Here is a 20,098-nt window from a genome sequence, read left to right as displayed (position 1 = left end):
TCTTCACCCCACTGATTATACCTGAGCGGGACAAGACAAGACAGAGGGAGAACAGCACTGCTATGAAGATAAAGGCTGATTCTAATTGATTATATCCTTGGTTTTATCAGATTACTTACTACTTCTATTTAATTGATTTTGTTATCTTCATTGAGCAACAGATTTTATTGAATAATTCATTTATTGAAGAATCTGAAATGTACTTTGTTTTGGATAGTGTTTACATAAAACTGCATAATGCACTTGTTTTTTACCAATCTGGCTGTGATTGTGGGCAACCCAGTCATCACACTGCATAGCCATGGATATTCACATATTATTTTTTTATGTTTTTTATACCAATGGGAGCATGTATAATGGCAAAAGTAATGTACTATGGACCGATCTATAAGGTACACAACACTATGTAGTATTTACTAACAGTAAACTAAATTTTCTCTCAATTATAGTGAATTCGGTGTAAGAAACTGTCAGAAAGGTCATACTTCTATTTTAGACAGTGGATATTAATACTGTGATCTGTGGACTTAAAAGCCACACACAGTTCTAAAAGAATAAATACAGACACATTATTTATATCAGCATTGTACAATATATTAAGACACCTACTACTTTAACAAAAGCAGTTTCAATGTTATGATTGGCTCTAAAACCTGATCTTCCATTTTTATTTTCCCTCTTGGAAAATACAGACTAAAGAAGCTAAAGAAAATCATCCACCTGCATAAAAGCAAAATAAATGAGTTGTTTAACTTGGACTTACTTATTACAATTTGCACAATATTATTTTTATTTCAAACAGCTTTTTTAGAAAGCAGGGACAGAAGAAGAGTGTGCAGGTGCAGGGGCACTGCCACCTATCCCACTGGGAGAGCCCATGGCCCCGAGAGGCTGTTTCCCTCTGTCCATAAATTGTAAAGGCTTCCCAGCTGGGCAAAGAACCATCGTCCTGGCCATGATGCCAGCTAATCCATGTTTTCTGTGACAACTTTAATCAAATCAAGTTGCATGCAACTGGAATTGATGTGAAAAAAAGACTATGTCAATTACCAACATCATATTTAACTCAGCTTTATAATGCTTGGGCAACTGCAAATCATGCACTATATATTGTAAACATTTTAATTAAAAGCAACTGCCAGAAGTGGATTAAAAGATAAAAAATAGTTCTTTAACAATAAGAATAACAAAACAGATTTGCCCTCAGAATTTCCTCTAATTTAACACTTTAGTTTTTATTAGTCCAGAACAAAAGGCAGAGAGCCATTGTTGTCCAACACAATGCTACTATGAACCTTACTAGCAACTTACCAGAAGTAGAATATATGGAAATGTTGTCAGGAATGCCCACATTATGCAATACTGTACAATATATATTCTTAATCAATAATACAAATGAACGTAACCATATGCTGTTCATCCTTCCTTACCTTCTGTATATTTTTCTAGCTTAACATAACTTTCCTGATTAATATGCTTGTTTAAGTAAAGTAAAACAAAAAATGATTGTTAGCTAAACTGTGCCTCGTGACTAAGTAGACCAAAACCAAAGCCACTTCCTGCGGAAAGTGCCTTTGCGCATTCAGTATTCATATGTTCTTTAAATCAAATATACCTTAATTCTTCTTAAAGAATGCCTAAAAACAAAGCAGTATTATATAACTAGACATGTCAAATTAATATCAGCTACTGCAAACTGATTGCAGGCTTAAGATACTTAAACATTCACACTTTTGTAGATACAGAACTGATGAAACAAATGTAATGTTTATTCAGACATCTAATACACCTGCCTTTCATGCACAAATAAAGCTCATATAAAGGTCTGTTATTGGTAATTCATCTTTCAAAAGTTAGATTATCTAAATAAAAGTACCCCCCCACCCCCCCAACACACACACACACACACACACACACACACACACACACACACACACACACACACACGCACATGTTTTTACTGAAAAAACACAAACAAGAATACTTAACCTCAAGTGGTCAAGAACTTTGTGGGCAAAGGTTGAAAAAAAATGGATAGATTTTGTCTTACACTTAATACCCTTGATAATTTAATCATATTAATGCAAGACATAGACATAAATCTTAGAAGGATGACTTTCAGTTTGCACCTTGTCGAATAATATGAAGCTTTCAAAATATACCTTGTCATATTGCTCAGTTACAGATGACTCAGAAGCGCTGTGAGCTTTCACATTCTCCAAACCCTCTCTTCACATGGTAATGATACAATATTTAGTCTCTCTGAGTAGGGACTATGCTGCATGGAGAAGACCTACTGAAACTATGATGAAAAGTCATACAGACAGACATAAGTAAGTTCTTCTGAGTTAAGTTTTTTTGCATTGGATGATGGAACACAAGACGGATGCATAGGAGACACTTCACTCTCTTATAGAAAGTATGTAATACAGTAATGTCATTGCAAACATCTCATCCTGAGAATTGTAACACTGATGACAACTTGTTTAATTTTGAACAGCAAATTGATCCAGGTGAGGATAAACTTGTGATGAGTGTTATTTATCATATATAAAGCAGATTTGGAAGATGGATGGATGTTATGATTATAACTGGTAGAGATATATGCTGCATATTCTGCATGTGTATTTTTTATTTGCAAACTAGATAATGTACATGCTCTCAAAAGCATTTAACTCATACGTTTTAATTGGAAGTGCAAAGCAAATTTGTCTTGTTATATGTACACTTCACACATCTTACAAGTTTTGAAGCTGGGTAATAAAAACTCTCTCTGTATAATATGTCTCAAGTGAAGTGCACCTTTGTCTTCATTGTGTATTTTTCTGAATTCATTTTACCCTCTACCCTCGCAAGTCTTCAAAGCCTACTACACAGAAGCATAATAATGATAATAATTGTGTATTTTAAGCCATAATACTGACTCACAACAAGGTGGACCTTCCAGATAAGACACTTTTATCCTACAATCAATTGACACCTCTTGAATACATGCAGGTGATCTCCATTTAACTAATTATCTGTCTTTTTGGTTGTGTCATATTGAAGAGAATAAATAATTATGAGATGAATTATTTTGTGTTTTATATTTGTAATTAATGTACACCACCACCAGAGGTTTGTTTTCACTCTGACATCAAAGATTATTTTTATGTTAAACAGTGTCACAAAAGCCAAATTAAATCGACTGTGATTCAATGTTGTGCAACAATAAAATGTGGAAACTTTCAAGAGGCAAGTACTTTTTATAGGCCCTACTACTGTAATGGTACATGGTTTTATGTGCATTTTGGGGTATTTTGTTTTTCTTTTTTAAAGGTGAATCTATATTTGGAAATCTATACCTGTTTTAAAGTATTTTTTCAAAGTTTTATTTCATTTTATTTTTCCCATTCTTTGTTTACGTGACACGGAAGGCTAGACATGTGATTGTGATATCACTCTCTGTATGTAACAGGTAGTGACACTATAAACATGATGGCATTTCTGTATTTCATTATATTTTGGTTGGATAAATGAAGACTTTAGCACAGTTAGCTTTTAAACAAGTAGTCTAAATGCGAGGTTTCATTTCAGTTTTTGAATTTCTTTTGTGCCATAGACTTTTGATTCTCTGGTTTGTCCTTGTTTCTGGTTTGCTCAGTCTCTCTAACTATACTGGCTTTGAACCCTTTTCTGTTCCTCACTGCATTTAGCGTTATGTTTGCACCTCCTGGTTATGTATTTTCTTCTCACAATAACACCTCCTAAAGTTTTGTCTTGGAGGTAGGAAGGTTTTGACTATAACATGGACTCATGTGTGAATAGTTCATAAATATTTCTTACAGAAAAAAGGTTTTTAGCTGTTTAGTATCTGTTTCACTTAAATATCTGAAAAATGTTATCTTTACATACCCAATGCTTTTGTAAAAAAAAGTTACAATAATTTAAACAATTCATCGCCATTGTTTAGTGTATATTTTCACACTACTCTTTTCAATCTATGTGCTTTGGAACAAAAAAAAAGCGGCATAAAATCCTGGCACCTCTCCTGCTCTCGCATCATTGTAGCTGAAATGTTGTAATAATTAGTTGAAGTGTTACAAAAATATGTAACACTTCGAAATCACTGTATGAAGCTGATAAAATCTACACATATTTTAGAGTATGGCACACCACCAACGTTTCTCAGTTTAGCCAGTTATTATTAATGTAGAATGCAAAAAAGTAACCAGGCAATGGTCTGTGCCAGTTACTATAAGACCTTCCAGCTAAACAAAGTCACTAGTTAAAATATCTAGGAAAATCAATAATCTTACAAGAACTACAGATATATCTTCTGTCATTACTATGTATTTTTAATGAAAGGCACAGTGAAAGGGTTTACAGAACCAAAGATCGCATTTTAGTTTTGATTTATATGTTTATGTGATACCAGTGGGTCATAGCTAGAGATGCAATGCAGCCAGTATTGTATTTCAAAGGGTTTTCAGCAATGCAAGTTATTAATCATAAGCAGAATGCAACAGTAATTATGGCAATATTGCAAGTAAAATACTGCAGCTATCTTGAGAAGAATGAAAAGATAAAATGTAAATTAAAGAAGACAAATGCTTTTTGTTTCTCAAAATCCTATTATTCTAAAATAAAATTACTTCTACATATTATTCTTCACAGAAACATGTCTATTTTTTAAAATATTTAGATGTCATTACAGAGGAGGCACTACTGCCGTGAACTCTACATGTTGAGCATCAGTTCTTAAAACTTTATTACATTTTATAGGTTGTAGTGCAAAACTGTTAATTGAACTGATAATGAGTTACAAGTTCACTAACTAAGGGCATACAATTATTTTGGCAACGATTTGTTAACTTCTCATTTTACACAAAATTTAAGATTTTCAAAAATTAAAAGCTTTACATACATTTTATATTTTAATATAAACCTAATAATTGGGAATGACGAAAAGATCGTAAAAATAATTGCTGTGTTCATATACATTTATATATAGTAGAGAAAGAGTACCTGTAACTACCCTGGTTCACAACTAAATTTCAGAAAGAAATGGGGTACAATTGGGGAATATGTACAAAATCAGATAGAGATAAATTTAACAGTGTGGATTTAAATACTAGACAAACACAAGCACAGGTACCCCGCGCTGCCCAAGGTAGGGGAACTGACTAAATTTTGGAACAAAACATTGTTTATAGTTTTACCCTGTACAAATGGGGAATCTGTACATAATCTTATAGATATCGTTTTAACGATGTGGATTAGCATACATGACTAAGAAAAGCACAAAAACACAATGAGTTTTATATATTAAATTATTAAACTGATTTAAACATGTGTCTTATGGAAAAGTGTGTTTAAAATGATAGTACGCCAATGAAATTTTGATCCATTACAGAAAAATTCAGAATGGTTATTATCAGAGGTTCATGAAATTAATATACTGTATTGCAATTTAGTGTGACATACAAAACATTATTATTTTTGTTATAATGAAATCTTAAATCACATAACTTAAACACATATGATTACATCTTGCATGAAGAAGGGGCATGAGTTGCCTCAAACGTTTTTTAGTTAGCCAATAAAAGGTGTCATTTTTCTTGACTTCTCATTACATCCATAATGGCTAAAATGGTACAACACCCTAGTACTCTCTCTCTTTCTACATATAGGAACCTGAGTGGACCAAGTGAAGGTAATTACCCACCAGGCAAGGGGGTGGCAGGGTCCACTAATCCTACTTGTGCAGGCCAAATACAGGAAAACCTGCCTGAGCCAAATCAAAGACAGCACTTCCGATTCCGGGGCCCAGACTGATGTCACTTCCGGTTCAGTTCCACTTCCGGTTTGCGGCTTATAAAGCCGCCATCCTCTCTAAGCTAAATCAGTTCAGTTCAGGACTGAAACCAATGCACATGAGTGGCTGTCCCGAACCTTTTTGTGTGTGTCAAGGCTGTTCATTTCACTATTATATATATATATATATATATATATATATATATATATATATATATATATACACAGTGTATATAGGGGATCCTCGGGTTACGACACAGTTCCGTTCCTACAACAGTCATGTAACACGAATTTTGGTGCAAAACCATAATGTACTGTACTGTACACTGTACTGTAGAAACAGATAAAAATGACAAAAAAATGAGTGTAAAAAAATTCCTAACCGTTATTCCTACTCATCTCTTTACAATGTCTAATTTCACTTCCATCATGATGGCTTTCCTCTTCTTCGAAGCACTACCATCTGAAGACTCTGACTTTCGTTTAGGAGCCATGATAAGGGCCAAAAAATCACCAAACAAAGCAACACATATGGAAGACTTGTGCTGCGCTCAACCAAACTAGTTCGCCCACGTAGTCTATAAATACAATGCTAACGATGTAAGCCGAAACAGTCACGTCTCAATTTTTTAAAGTTTTTATGGGAGTGAGTGTTGTAAACTCGAAACGTTGTATGTCGAGACGTCGTAACCCAAGGAACCCCTGTATATGGATATGTGTATTTGCTCTTGGTCACAAGTTCAGAAATCATATTCTCTTAGTATTCGCTTAGAATCTCAAAGAACATCCACAGAACCCACAAGTAGCCCAGAAATGACTACACACCACTCATTCCTGTCTAGCACACCATGTTTGGGTGTCTGAGATTTGCAGATTTCAGGGAAAGAGTGCGAGTACAGGTAGTACTAGTTGCAACAGGTTAAAGAAAAGTGAAAATATTTAGCTTTTTGTGGAAGCTCCTCTTCAGATCTTTACAAGCTTCTCTGTTCTTTTTCCTATGTCACTCAAAAAGAGAAAGAATTCATTTGAGAGTTATTTGCAGAATTTATGTAGTGTTTCACATTTTTTTTAATTAACTGCAAATTTCTCCTAACATCACTGTTAAGTCAGAGGTTGTACTATGTAGGTTTTTTAAATCCACTACTATTATTTAGTAGGCAAAAATTCATCAATATTATTTTGCATTTATAATCCATTATTTTTGTCTAAATATGCCAACTGGTTAAGGATTATTTAAACTTACATTTCTATTTTATTATTATAGTTATGTTGGCAAAATGTCCTGCCCTTTGAATTTTTTATTCTTTGTCTCCTGGGAGCCACTTCAATTACATGCCTATAGTATTAAAATATAAACTATACTTAATGTTTGTCAGTGTGTACTGTAATCCTTTGCTAGCCACAAACATGATTACAAAAAAAATGATTAAAAACAATGATTTCTTTGAAAAGTAAACAACCTTGAGTATCAGAGAATTGGGAACAAACTCCTAACAGACACTGCCAACTTTATTTGTAGCAAGTAAAAATGATGACAAAATGAGCTGCTCCATATGTTCACACCGAAATAAAATTTATTTAGTTAGTTTTTCAAACTTCGATATTATCTGGTCAGATATTATTCATGGAGTGTGAGGAAATTCTTTAATGATATGATATGAAATATGTTAACAGAAGCTTGGAATCACAGAGACATGCAATTACTGGAGCTGCTAAAGTGGCACATTTCGTTGATGAAAATAAATCAGCAAAGACCAAATGTGTGCTGCACATTGTGTTTTTGAAGCCAAAGTAATAATTCATTGGGCACTTTGTTCCCTTGGCTAGAAAACAGAAATAAAGTGAAAGCACTTTTGCAAAAGTTGTTGTAATTTCTTTTCTTTAAAACCCTATATTTCATAACTATACTTTGCTGTGAACCAAATTCACCCTGCTGGTCAACCTGAGAGGTGAACCTTCCCTCCCCATGACAGCGATGGAGACCCAGTGTTTCTCTCTCGGATCATAAAAGTAGGCTAATGTGCAGAAACTTTCCCTTTAATGACCTTATAAACAGTTTTGTAATTAAATAACTGATGAATGATCTGCTTAATGGTGCCTTGATAAAATAAGGTATCAATTTCTATCAAAAACATGAACATTTTTGGTGATTCCAAACTCTTCAACACTATTGTATATCATGGAGAAAATATGGACACAATATTTGGGAAAGTGGTGGGAGGATTCCTGATAGGCTAGGAATGGATAATTATTTTTCCCATTTAAAATATCATTTCAGTAACTTATTTTTCATTTTCTGACCCATTTTAAAGGACAGGATTAAAAAATCAGATAATAGTAAAAGTGTAACCCACAGTAAGTGGGTTAGCACTAGTGGAACTACTTTTATTTTTATTTATCATATAGAAGCAGCAAGAAAAATAAGCTTTTCAAACTGCATAGCAGTCACTTGTAATTCATGTGTGTATTGCTTAACAATTACACACTTTTGTTTAGCAGTTGGAACTGTGCTACCAATATGTTGTTTTGTATAACTTTTAAATTACAAAAGATAAACAGCTGCTGATAGAATGTTGTAGTGTGCACCTACTCAATGCTTAAACATAAGATAAAAGAGTATATAAAGATAATAACTGATAAAGTACACATTGACACTGGCCAGTCCAACCCATAGAAATTGGAGCAGGAAAAAAACAAGTAGTTGGACTGTAAATCACAGGACAAACTGTAGTAAAGGAATATTTCACATGAATATAATAGTGAAGAAATGGTAAGAAATGTATTATTATAAAATCACATAATTAAATATGAAACTCCAAAAAAAACTGAAAAAGAGAGATCCAGCTAAAAATGTCAAAATACCAAATCCATTAACCATATCCAAAAAAATGCAAAGGTTGATTCTAAATGCAAAAGGTGAATCAAAAACAGTGAATACATAAAATACAAAAAAAAAAGAAATTTTTAAAATACAATAGGACACAAAGCTATAGAATATAATTATTGAAAAAGCTAATACACAAACACTTCTTATTTCCTTTGCTCCCCATCATGTGACTGCTGAACAATAAGTGCTGCTAAACATCAGATGCATATGGAGGGGCCGGGGCAGAAGACAAGCATAAGGGCCAGTTCCTGACACACACATACTTAAGCTTTTGCCTCATTAAAAACTGCATCATTTTATTGAGAACTTATTATATATTTTAGCTTTAACTCTAAAAGGCAATCAGATGTTCAGATATTCTGGTATTACATATTTCAGTATATGTTATGTTAATGGTAATGATTGAAAAAAATATATACAAAAGACCAGCCACAATAAATGAAAATGAAATAGAGAAATTGTAAGTTTATTTGGGACAACCAGACATGTGAAACTTTTCATTATGTTGCGTATCAGAAGAAATGTAAATCTGGTTTTAATATAACAGACTAACTTGTATGGTTATCAGTCCATACTATTGAGAAATATATACTTGTGCTTACCTCTTTTCCTTTTTCTGACAGCTGCTGCTCGAGTACAGGAAGGTTCGTTTCTATATAGATGAGCTGCTTGATGTCTCTTATAGTTGAGGTGGGGGAAACCTCAAATGTTCTATTGCCAATGTATTCATGAAGTACTGTCACCCTTGGCAACCTAAAAAACAAACAGACTATTAAAAGAAATATGAATGCTGGCAACAATGAAAAACATACCAACTCAAATTGCAGATTCTATGTTTGTATGCAGTTTCCCACTGTCTGGTATTCAATATGGACCGGGATACTGTTTTCTACCTGCTGTTGCTGTCCCTACAAAACTATAAAATAAACTGATTAACAAAAAAATGGAATAGATATAATATATGCCTCATTAGTACAATCATTTTTGGTTAATGTTTTACATAGAAGAATTATATAACAATGCTACTGATTTGAGCATTTCAGAAACTACTGTGAAATACACAAAGCATTCTGAAGAGTAATCCAATCCTGTTGTACATATCAATATTTCATACTGCAGATTCCATAAAAATAACTTGGTTAGCATTTGCTTAAGAATTTAAGCGTAAATAGACATTTTTAAGTTTATAATGTAGATTGATTCACATAAGCATACATATAGGATGACTTGGCAGTGTGGTAGTTAACTCCATTAGCATGGACTCAACTTTGGCCCCTTTACGGTCTGCTTGGAGTTTACACAGACAATTATGTCTATGTCATTTTATTCTTGATTCATGATCTTTTTGGATATGGGGCAGAACTGGAGGATGCAGATAATGTGCATCCTAGTAAGCGGAGAACATACAAATTCAACACTGCCAGTGTTGTTTAATATGTCACTTGAACTGGACCACCACACCATCTTAAAAGTATGAAGCCAATGGCCAAGGACCTCCTTATGTACTGTATCTGAACTTATCATTCCTTACAAACTGGAGTGCACATTAAGCTCTCAAGATGGCATACTGCATATTATTCCAAGGATTTATAAAATAAAAGTAGGAGGTCCAGCTTTTAGTTACAGAGCCCAAAAGCTGTGGAATCATCTGCCTGCTACTACATGAGGTACCCTTTCTGTCTCAACTTTTAAATCCAGGCTGAAGATTCACTATTGCAGTTTAGCATACCTTAGTAGAGCTATTGATTAACTGTGCATACTTCATTTCTGCTGTTAGTCATTAGTATTAAAATATATGTAACATGACATTTATAAACAGTTACTAACCCTCCCCTATTCTGCTTCTTTACTAGGCATCCTCATGTGGCACTTGGTGCAACTGCTCTACTGCCAAATGATTGCCTACCAATGGAAAAGGCTTCTCAAATAAAGGAGCATTGGTATCATGGGGTAGAAGGGTCCTTTCATCAGATTGGCTGGCCCAGCACTGACTCAGCTGTAGAATGCAGTTACTTGGTCAAGGTCTCACAGACCCTGACTGTGCTTCATTTGTCTGACACTTTTCCTACAATCTGCCCGTGGCTCTACAATTAACTGATGGACAGATATTGTTGTTCTTCATTTACGTTAATTTATTTCTGCTTTTTTTTTTTTTTAACATTTTACTAATTTTATTACAATCAAATAACATTCCATACAAGCAAGTCAAGTTTAACAAAACTAGGATCGAAACAAATTAACCCCACCCATGACAAAGAGAACTAGGCCAGCAGAGTAAATTTTTAATAATAGTAAAAATATGTAAATAAATAAATTAATCAAAATAAATAGAATAAAAAAGAGGGGAGAGAATCCGCTTCCTCAATTTAAATGCTTATTCTAAAATGTTGATTAGCTCCTGCCAGGTTTTGAAAAAGTTTTGCACAAATCCTCTATGTGAGATTTAGATTTTTTTCAATTTTAGATGTTATATAACATCAGTTACCCAATGACTTAAAAGAGTTGACTTAGCATTCTTCCAAGTTGAGTAAGATAAGTCTACGTGCCAATAGTGATTTAATGGCGATTACAGTTTGTTTGTCCTTCTCCCCTTTAAGACCATCTGGAAGTACACCAAACACAGCTGTTAGTGGATTAGGAGGGATTGTGACACCAAGGCTGTCTGAAAGGCATTTAAAGATTTTGGTCCAAAATGATGTTAGTTTGGTGCAGGCCTAAAACATACGGCCCAATGAGGCTGGAACTTGATTGCAACGTTCACAGGTTGGATCTTGCCCTGGAAACATTTTGGACAATTTTAAACAAGACAGATGCGCTCGATATATAATTGTAAGTTGAATAATTGTATGCTTTGCGCATATGGAGCTCGAGTGAATTCCGTGCATTGCTACCTTCCACTCCTTTTCTGAGATGTTGAGTGAGAGATCCTCTTCCCAGTGTAGTCTGGCATCTTTGAAAGGGAGGGAATGTAAAATGTTTTTATATATTACGGAAATGCTGTCTGAGTCCTCAAGACTGATCAATATTTTTTCCGGAATAGAGGTAGGTGGGAGGTGAGGGAAATTGGGCATGTTTTGTTTAACAAAGTTTCTAATTTGAAGGTAATGTAAGAAATGTGTTGCTGGAAAGTTAAACTTGGATTGTAATTGTTTGTAGGATGTGTTGTCTATGTACAGATCTCTAAGTGATTTAATCCCAAATGTTTTCCAGACATTAAAATCTGCATATGTTTGAGAGGGTGGAAAAAGGTGGTTCTCGTGCAGAGGTGCCACAGATAAAAGCTTCTCCATCTTAAAATACTTCCACCATTGGTTCCATATTCTGAGTGGGTGAAGCACAATTGGGTTGTTAGTATATTGGCAATGACTTGTACTTATTGGGGTACAAAGCAAGGAATATAACAAAGTACGCAGGATTTTATTTCTATTGCGGACCAAGCCTGTGTCTGTTCATCTATTTGTGTCAATGTCCAGATTTTTATAGCTTGTATATTCGCCACCCAGTTATAAAACTGAAAGTTAGGTAGAGCCATGCAACGTTCTGCCTTAGGTTTTTCTAGGGTCGCCCTTTGGATACATGGATGTTTTGAATTCCAGATAAATGAGGTTATGGTTGAATCTGATTTCTTAAAAAATGATTTATTGATGTATAATAATTTTATATTTATCTTGACAATGTTAATTCATCCAGCTAAAGTGAGATGAAGGGTGGACCATCTATGCAAGTCTTGCTTAATTTTTTCCAAGCAGACATTAAAATTTTGTTGATAAAGAGCTTTATGTTTATTTATGATATTTACCCCTAGGTATTTAAACTGATCTGCAATGATAAAAGGGAAGGTGTCCAATCTAAAATTTTGAGCTTGAGAATTCAGTGGAAAGAGCACACTTTTCTTCAAATTAATTCTGAGACCAGAAATCTTTCGAAATTCTGTTAGTGCTGTTAGGACTACAGGCACAGTATTTTGTGGATTGGATATATACAGTACCATATCATCTGCATACAGAGAAATTTTCTGTTCAAGTCCTTCTCTGATAATCCCCTTTATCTCATAAGCATTTCGACAGTGAGCTCCCAATGGCTCAATGGTGATTGCAAAAAGCAGTGGTGATAAGGGACATCCTTGTCTAGTACCATGTTCTGGTTTGAATTACAGTGATCCCTCGCTATATCGCGCTTCGCCTTTTGCGGCTTCACTCCATCGCGGATTTTATATGTAAGCATATTTAAATATATATCGCGGATTTTTCGCTGCTTCGCGGGTTTCTGCGGACAATGGGTCTTTTAATTTCTGGTATATGCTTCCTCAGTTGGTTTGCCCAGTTGATTTCATACAAGGGACGCTATTGGCAGATGGCTGAGAAGCTACCCAACTTACTTTCTCTCTCTCTCTCTCTTGCGCTGACGTAGGGGGGTGTGAGCAGGGGGGCTGTTCGCACACCTAGACGATAGGGACGTGTGCAGCTGCTTCCTGAAGGACATGCTGCACGGTGCTTTGCATACTTAAAAGCTCAAAGGGCACGTATTGATTTTTGTTTGAAAAACAAACTCTCTCTCTCTCTCTCTCTCTCTCTCGCTCCCTGCTCCTGACGGAGGGGGTGTGAGCTGCCGCCTTCAACAGCTTTGTGCCGCGGTGCTTCACATACTTAAAAGCAAACAGCCCTATTGATTTGTTTGCTTTACTCTCTGTTTCCTTTGAAGAGGAAAATATGTTTGCATTCTTTTAATTGTGAGACGGAACTGTCATCTCTGTCTTGTCATGGAGCACAGTTTAAACTTTTGAAAAAGAGACAAATGTTTGTTTGCAGTGTTTGAATAACGTTCCTGTCTCACTACAACCTCCTGTGTTTCTGCGCAAATCTGTGACCCAAGCATGACAATATAAAATAACCATATAAACATATGGTTTCTACTTCGCGGATTTTCTTATTTCGCGGGTGGCTCTGGAACGCAACCCCCGCGATGGAGGAGGGATTACTGTAGTCTGAATTAATGTTGTTAATACAAACTGAAGCTTCTGGACTGGTATACAGTAGTTTGATCCATGCACAAATTTCTCCAATATGGTGAAAAGGTAGTTCCATTCAACCATATCAAATGCTTTTTCTGAATCCAACGATAATAATATTTCCAGGGTGTTTGACTTTGTGGGTGAATATATTACATTAAACAGCCGTCGAAGATTGGAAGCTAAGTGTCTGCCTTTAATAAATCCAGTTTGGTCTTGTGATATTACCAAGGGAAGCACTTCCTCAATTCTTCTAGTTAGGAGAGCATCTTAACATCATTATTCAAAAGTGAGATTGGTCTGAATGATACACATTGTAATAAGTCCTTATTTTGCTTAGGAAAGATGGTAATTAAAACTTGACGAAATGTTTGAAGTAGAATTTTATTGTCTCTAGCTTCTGTAAATGTTGCTAATAAAAGGGGAGCTAGCTTAACAATAGAATTCCCAAAGCCTACGAAAAAACTCGTAGATCTGTCCCACCTTAAATTGCTTCGCACCTCTCCATCAGCATCTTTTGTCCTGTAAATGTGTCGATAAGCAGCAAGCAGACTACTATCACAACCCCACTGACCCACAGTTTTCTCAGCTCAAGTCTGTTTACCTGCATGTCTGTTGCTTAGAGTTGTATAGAGTGAGAAGTCAAGCAAAATGACACCTTTTATAAATACTGGTTATTATATATTATCATAAATAATATATGGTTATTTGGAACACATGCATTTCATGCGTGTTCCGTGCCTACAACAATCTATGTAAACACATCATTAAAACAGAAACGTTTTTCATGTTTTAGTAATAATTGACAAAATGTAGACGTGTTTAATATGTGAAGCCTGAAGTCCAAATTTCAAATGAACACTTTTCACAAAAGGTACAAATATAACAGAGCAAGTGCGCTTCTATTCAAGAATATAACTGCAGAAAAAGAACCCAGGGTTTAGGGTGCAACATTCACACCCCTTTGATACGATCGCTTCGGTGGCGCAATGGTAACAACTGTTGATTGGTAATCCAAACTTCATGAGTTCGACCCCGGACGACTCCGTTTTGAGAAGTGAGCTGCTCTCATTCTTACTATCTTAGAATAAAAACACACATTTGATTTGAGTCTGTAACAGCCTGTGCAAATTTATGATACTTGTAGAGGTTAGCTTTGGTTTGTTTTTTTTATTCAGTTTTATTCTCTCAGTCGCGTTCACGATCCCACCCCCCCTCCCCATCTGACACTGCTGTTTTCACATAAAGACATCCTATAACAGAGGTGAACTCAGATGATGATGACGGTTCTACATCGGACAAAGAATGCACGTTGCACTTTTGCTGTCACTGTACTTTGTATATGTACACGGGAAGCTCTGCAGTCTACTTGTGCCGTAGGAAGTAAGTAAATAAATCAGGATAATTTGGTAAATAACATTCGATCTGGCTGTTATATACAAAGTACAGCGACGGCAGCTTCCACCTGCAGCTATAGACTCTTCAGTATGCAAGCGACTCTCCATGCTAGTGTTTAGATCTGGACGGTGTATGTGCCCAAAAAAGAAGTCTGACTGCATTCTCGTACCATTGTTTGCGAACTGAAGTGTCAGCGTGCTCTTTTTGTGTCATTACACGTGTATTTTTTGAGCATGCCCGTGTCGATCAAACACAGGAAGCTCTGCAGTCTACTTGTGACTTTACGCTGTAGGAAGTAAGTAAATAAATCAAAGTAAATAACATTCAATCTGGCTTTTATGTAAGTAACATATAAATGTTAATGTTTTGGGCACAAGCACCGTCCAGATCTAAACACTAGAACAGAGAGTCACTCACGCACTGAAGAGTCTATAGCTGAAGGTGGAAGCTGCCATTGCTGTACTTTGTATATAAGAGCCAGATTGAATGTTATTTACCTAATAATGATTGCTCTGGCAATTCTAGTGTTAATTGGGATTTTTTTTATAAAATTCAGCAGGGTAGCAATCAGGGCCTGCTGTTTTCCCTCTCTGAAGTGAGTTTATAGCATCTTGCAATTCTGATAGTGCCAGAGGTTTATCCAGTACCTCTGCACTGAGAATATCTAGATGTGGTATCTGTAACATATCCAGAAATGCATTATTTTGCATCTTGTCTTCTTTAAGCTCAATAGAATATAAGGACTTATAGTAGTCTCTAAATGTGCACATTACAGTTTCTGCTTTGTTTTTGATGTATTTGAACAAATCTGTATCCCCATATGTGATACTTCTACATTTAGTTAGCGGTATAATCTATTCTTATATTTTGCCTTGAGAGTTGTCTCATCACTCTGTGCCCACAATTGGTTTATGAGCAAGAACAAAGTAGTTTGTGCCATTGTTTTATATTTCTGAGGTGGCAGTGATAGATTGGCCATCTAGCTCTGTGAAGAGGATTCCTTGTGTTCTGTTTTGTGTATTGCATTTACCCAATTTTTTGACCCCCATTGTAAGCCCAACCTACCTGGAAGGGTGTCTCTCTCTCTAATTGCCTTTCCCAAGATTTCTTCCATTTTTTTTCCCAACAAAGTTTTTTTGGGGAGTTTTTTTTTTATTGTCTTCTTAGGGAATCAAAGGTGGGGGCTGTCAAAAAACAGGGCCTGTTTAAGTCCTTTGAGGCATTCATTGTGTGATTCTGGGCTATACAAGAAATAAATTGCTGTTGTTGTTGTATGCCTGTTAGGTTACTGTAATTAGCTTTCCTTGACTATGTCTAAGTGTAAATGTGTACATGACTCTAACCTGCAATGGACTGACATCCCATTAGAACTTGTCCCTGCCTTGTGGTAAATGCTTAGGAGAAAGGCTTTGCCTCATCCTCATACCCTTGCAATAAAAGAAAACTGATTTTAAAAAATGGATAGATGGGCAGAAGATACACCTGAAATATTCACTTAGTAGGGAAAAAAATTAAATTCTGACAAAACGCTCTGGATCAAGTAAAATAGTAAATATAAAACCCCAAACTGAATAAACTAATGAGTTTGATATAAATTCTTCCTCACTCCTTATATGAAATATTTGAAACCAAAATCAGTCCACTATCATGCAGATTTTTTAGAAGCCAGTCTAGATAATAACTTAAACAACCCACAAAACAGTTATTGGATTTACAACATTAGATAAGGAACCAGTCCATTTAAAAGTATGCTCACACACACCCACTTACTTAAATGAAGAAGCTTTTGCAGTTGGAATAACCAAAAGTACCAAAACAATGGGTATTACATGCAAACTGTTGTGAGACAGCAAACAGAGTGCATCATTTCCTATAAATCATTAATCAAATATACATTGTATACTCTGGATAAAAAATATAAATACACTTTGATTATATATTACAAGTGTAAGAAATCCTTGAAAACACATACTTGGTTGATTTAATTAAACAAAAATTAAATCAACGTTTATGACATCTTTAAATGATGTTTAGCTTAAAGTTCCCAGTTTACTTATGAATCTCTTTTTAAATACAAATCCATCCATCCATTTAATAAACAAGCTAAATTCAATTTTAAGGGCAAAAGGATGCTAGTCTGTTTCAGCTCAAATTCTATGTCAGTTGCTATCTGCAGAGTTACTGATTAAGGAAAATTACTTTGTTTCACATACCTACTGAATTTCTGGGAACTTATTGTTTAAAATAGGATAGGGATAAACAATGAGAATCATGACTGACAGCATGTACCGCACATACAGTGATTAACAATCATAAAAAGAGATGTCCACTAAAACAGGAAAATAATTTGTGTTCCAACTTTGTATGAAACACAACCAGAATGAAAAGTTAAATAAAAAAAAAGTCAAATACTGTAAATGCGCTCATGTAGGCTTAAAATCAATGGGAATGTTGTCTGTGTGCCTTCATGTGAATAGATCATGACATTTTTATGAACAATAGTACATTCAGACTGAATACTTTGAAACTGTGCCATCATATAATTCTTTTGATACACAACAGCAGCTGATAGAAAGTGTGCATTTTTTAAAACTAAAACCAGTACACACAGGGGTACAACTTCTAAACTATACTGAAACTTATAGGCGTGAAATCTTGATTCCTATTGCAGTAAGAAATAGCCATAGTTGCTAGAAGTGCAAATAACAGAAGTTTATTTTCAGTAGACAGGGCTATTCTGCATATACACTTCAATGCCAGAACCATTTTGTGAGTACTCAATGCCATATCAAAGTAAAATAATATTTTATTTATAAATATTTTAAAATTAATAATCACAAAGATTGTGATACTCAGTTCACCACCAGCTTTTTATACAGCTTTTAGAACCAATTGTGTAATTTTGGATCAATACTTACTTATAGCCAATATAATTTGACAGTTACAGCGAGAAAAAAGACAGAAGACATTAGTTATTGTGGAAGAAATTACATCAAAAATGTTAGACAAAGAAAAGATTCTCCAATGTAATGGTATTAAGGTAATTTGGACAGGGCATACAGTACATAAACTTGCACGAAAAACAATTTTGCACTGACAATATACCTGACATCCAGCTAGGTAGTATTGACCTAGACACATGTGGCAGGACATGCAAGCTCCACAGAAAGAAAATCCTAACCCCCAGATCTCTGTCATCATTTACTTTTGAGTAATTTAATTACATCTTTTGGCAGTGACTTAATGTATTATTTTTAATCATAACATACTGACATATGATAATTAATATTCTACTATATAATTATGTAATAGGTAAAGAAACTGTAGCAGGCCCCAAAGTAGTCCCAAAAAATGGGCATTAAACCAATGATAATGCTGATGATGATGAGTATAAAAAAAACTATCACTTTTCTTTACAGTAGGATTATTCTCTTAACATTATTTGTATATAATTGGCATAACTGGGGCAGAATGGCAGTACAGTGGCCAAATCCGAATCCCAGTCCATTCAGGTTCTGTGAGAAAATTAAATGTTCTCCTTATACCTGCACAAAGTTCTTTCTTTGTACACCTGTTTTCCTATCAAATCCTAATAACTGATTAACTGGCTACCTAAGGGTGAGAATGGATGTGGGCATCAGTTTGCCTGACTATAGACTAGCATCCCTTCTGGGATTTACTTCAAAATTGAGCCAATTCTGCACAACCTTGAGTTGGAAAAAGTGGGTTCAGACATTGAAATGACTGAATGGTAAGTATGCTATGTGTCTGATGAACTGATTTCTTATCCAAGAACTTAATCGTATTTATTGTTTACATACATAGACATAGGCACTATCAATGTGCTGTTTGTAATAAACTATAATACGCCCTACAGTATCATATATTTAAAAGACCTGCAAGCATTATTAACCACTACTTTTTTACATTTTCGTTTTCCTGTTTTCCAAGGTTGTGTCCTGTGCCGCTGCCAACAGATTAAGGTACTTTGCAACTGCCTTTGATTTTGGGAAGTATGGGCATGCTCTAACTACTGATGAGACCAGAACTTCCAGAACAGAGCATCATAACTAATCTAAATAACTTTATCACACTTATATATTATAGAATACTTTACTTAGGGCAGGCTAGACAGTCTTTTAGCTTTGGAACCCCTAGAGGTTTATATTCTCCAGCATCCTATTGACTAGAATTTTTTTCCTCTTCTCTTTGCTTATCTGATAATAGCATTTTACTCTGACTTTTACTGTTGTAACTGTGCCAAATCAAACATGCGGATGAGAAACAGAACACCCATGGGTAGATGCACAGGTTACCAACGACCGCCACCAATGCTGCTGTTCAGCAGGGTTTCAGTGGAAACTATGTTACTTCTGGGCAAAAAAGGTGAAGGAGAACAACAGGAAGAAAGCGGGTTTAAAGACACTGAGAGAGAAATAGGGAAATAGTGTGAAGTTCAGAGTCTGAACTTTGAATGTTGGCACTATAATTGGTAAAGGGGGAGAGCTGGCCAATATGACAGAGCAGAGAAAGGTACATGTGCTGTGTGTACAGGAGACCAAGTGGAAAGGGAGCAAGGCCAGAAGCATCAGAGGTGGGTGCAAACTGTTCTACCATGGTGTTAATGGGAAGAGAAATGGGGTAGGAGTAATTGTAAAGAAAAGAGTATGTTAGGAGTGTTTTGGAAGTGAAGAGAATGTCTGACAGAGTGATGAGCATAAAGTTGGAAATCGAAGGGGTAATGTTAAAATGTCATTGGCGCATATGCTCCACAAGTGGGATGTGAGATGGAAGATAAAGAAGATTTCTGGAGTGAGTTTGAAAAAATTATGAAGAATATTCCCAAAACAGAAAGAGTGGTGATTGGAACGGATCTTAATGGGCACATCAGCAAAAGGAACAGTGATGATGAGGAGGTGATGGGCAGGTATGGCATTAAGGAGAGAAATGTTGAAGGGCAGATGAAGATTGACTTTGCAAAAGGATGGAAATGGTGGTGGTGAATACAT

The 20,098-nt window shown here is 35.3% G+C and overlaps 1 protein-coding gene across 1 annotated transcript in view; it reads right to left on the bottom strand.

Annotated features, from left to right (window-relative positions):
* sacs (sacsin molecular chaperone) overlaps nucleotides 1-20,098 on the bottom strand; it is a 104,737-nt gene that overhangs the window by 58,644 nt on the left and 25,995 nt on the right. Inside the window, exon 2 of the mRNA XM_051927316.1 lies at nucleotides 9,286-9,436. Within this exon, the coding sequence (XP_051783276.1) occupies nucleotides 9,286-9,436 (151 nt within the window). The remainder of the gene's footprint in view (nucleotides 1-9,285; nucleotides 9,437-20,098) is intronic.

This window comes from Erpetoichthys calabaricus, chromosome 4 (assembly GCF_900747795.2).
Source record: "Erpetoichthys calabaricus chromosome 4, fErpCal1.3, whole genome shotgun sequence".
Lineage (NCBI taxonomy): Eukaryota > Metazoa > Chordata > Cladistia > Polypteriformes > Polypteridae > Erpetoichthys > Erpetoichthys calabaricus.
This window is presented reverse-complemented; position numbering and strand designations above follow the sequence as displayed.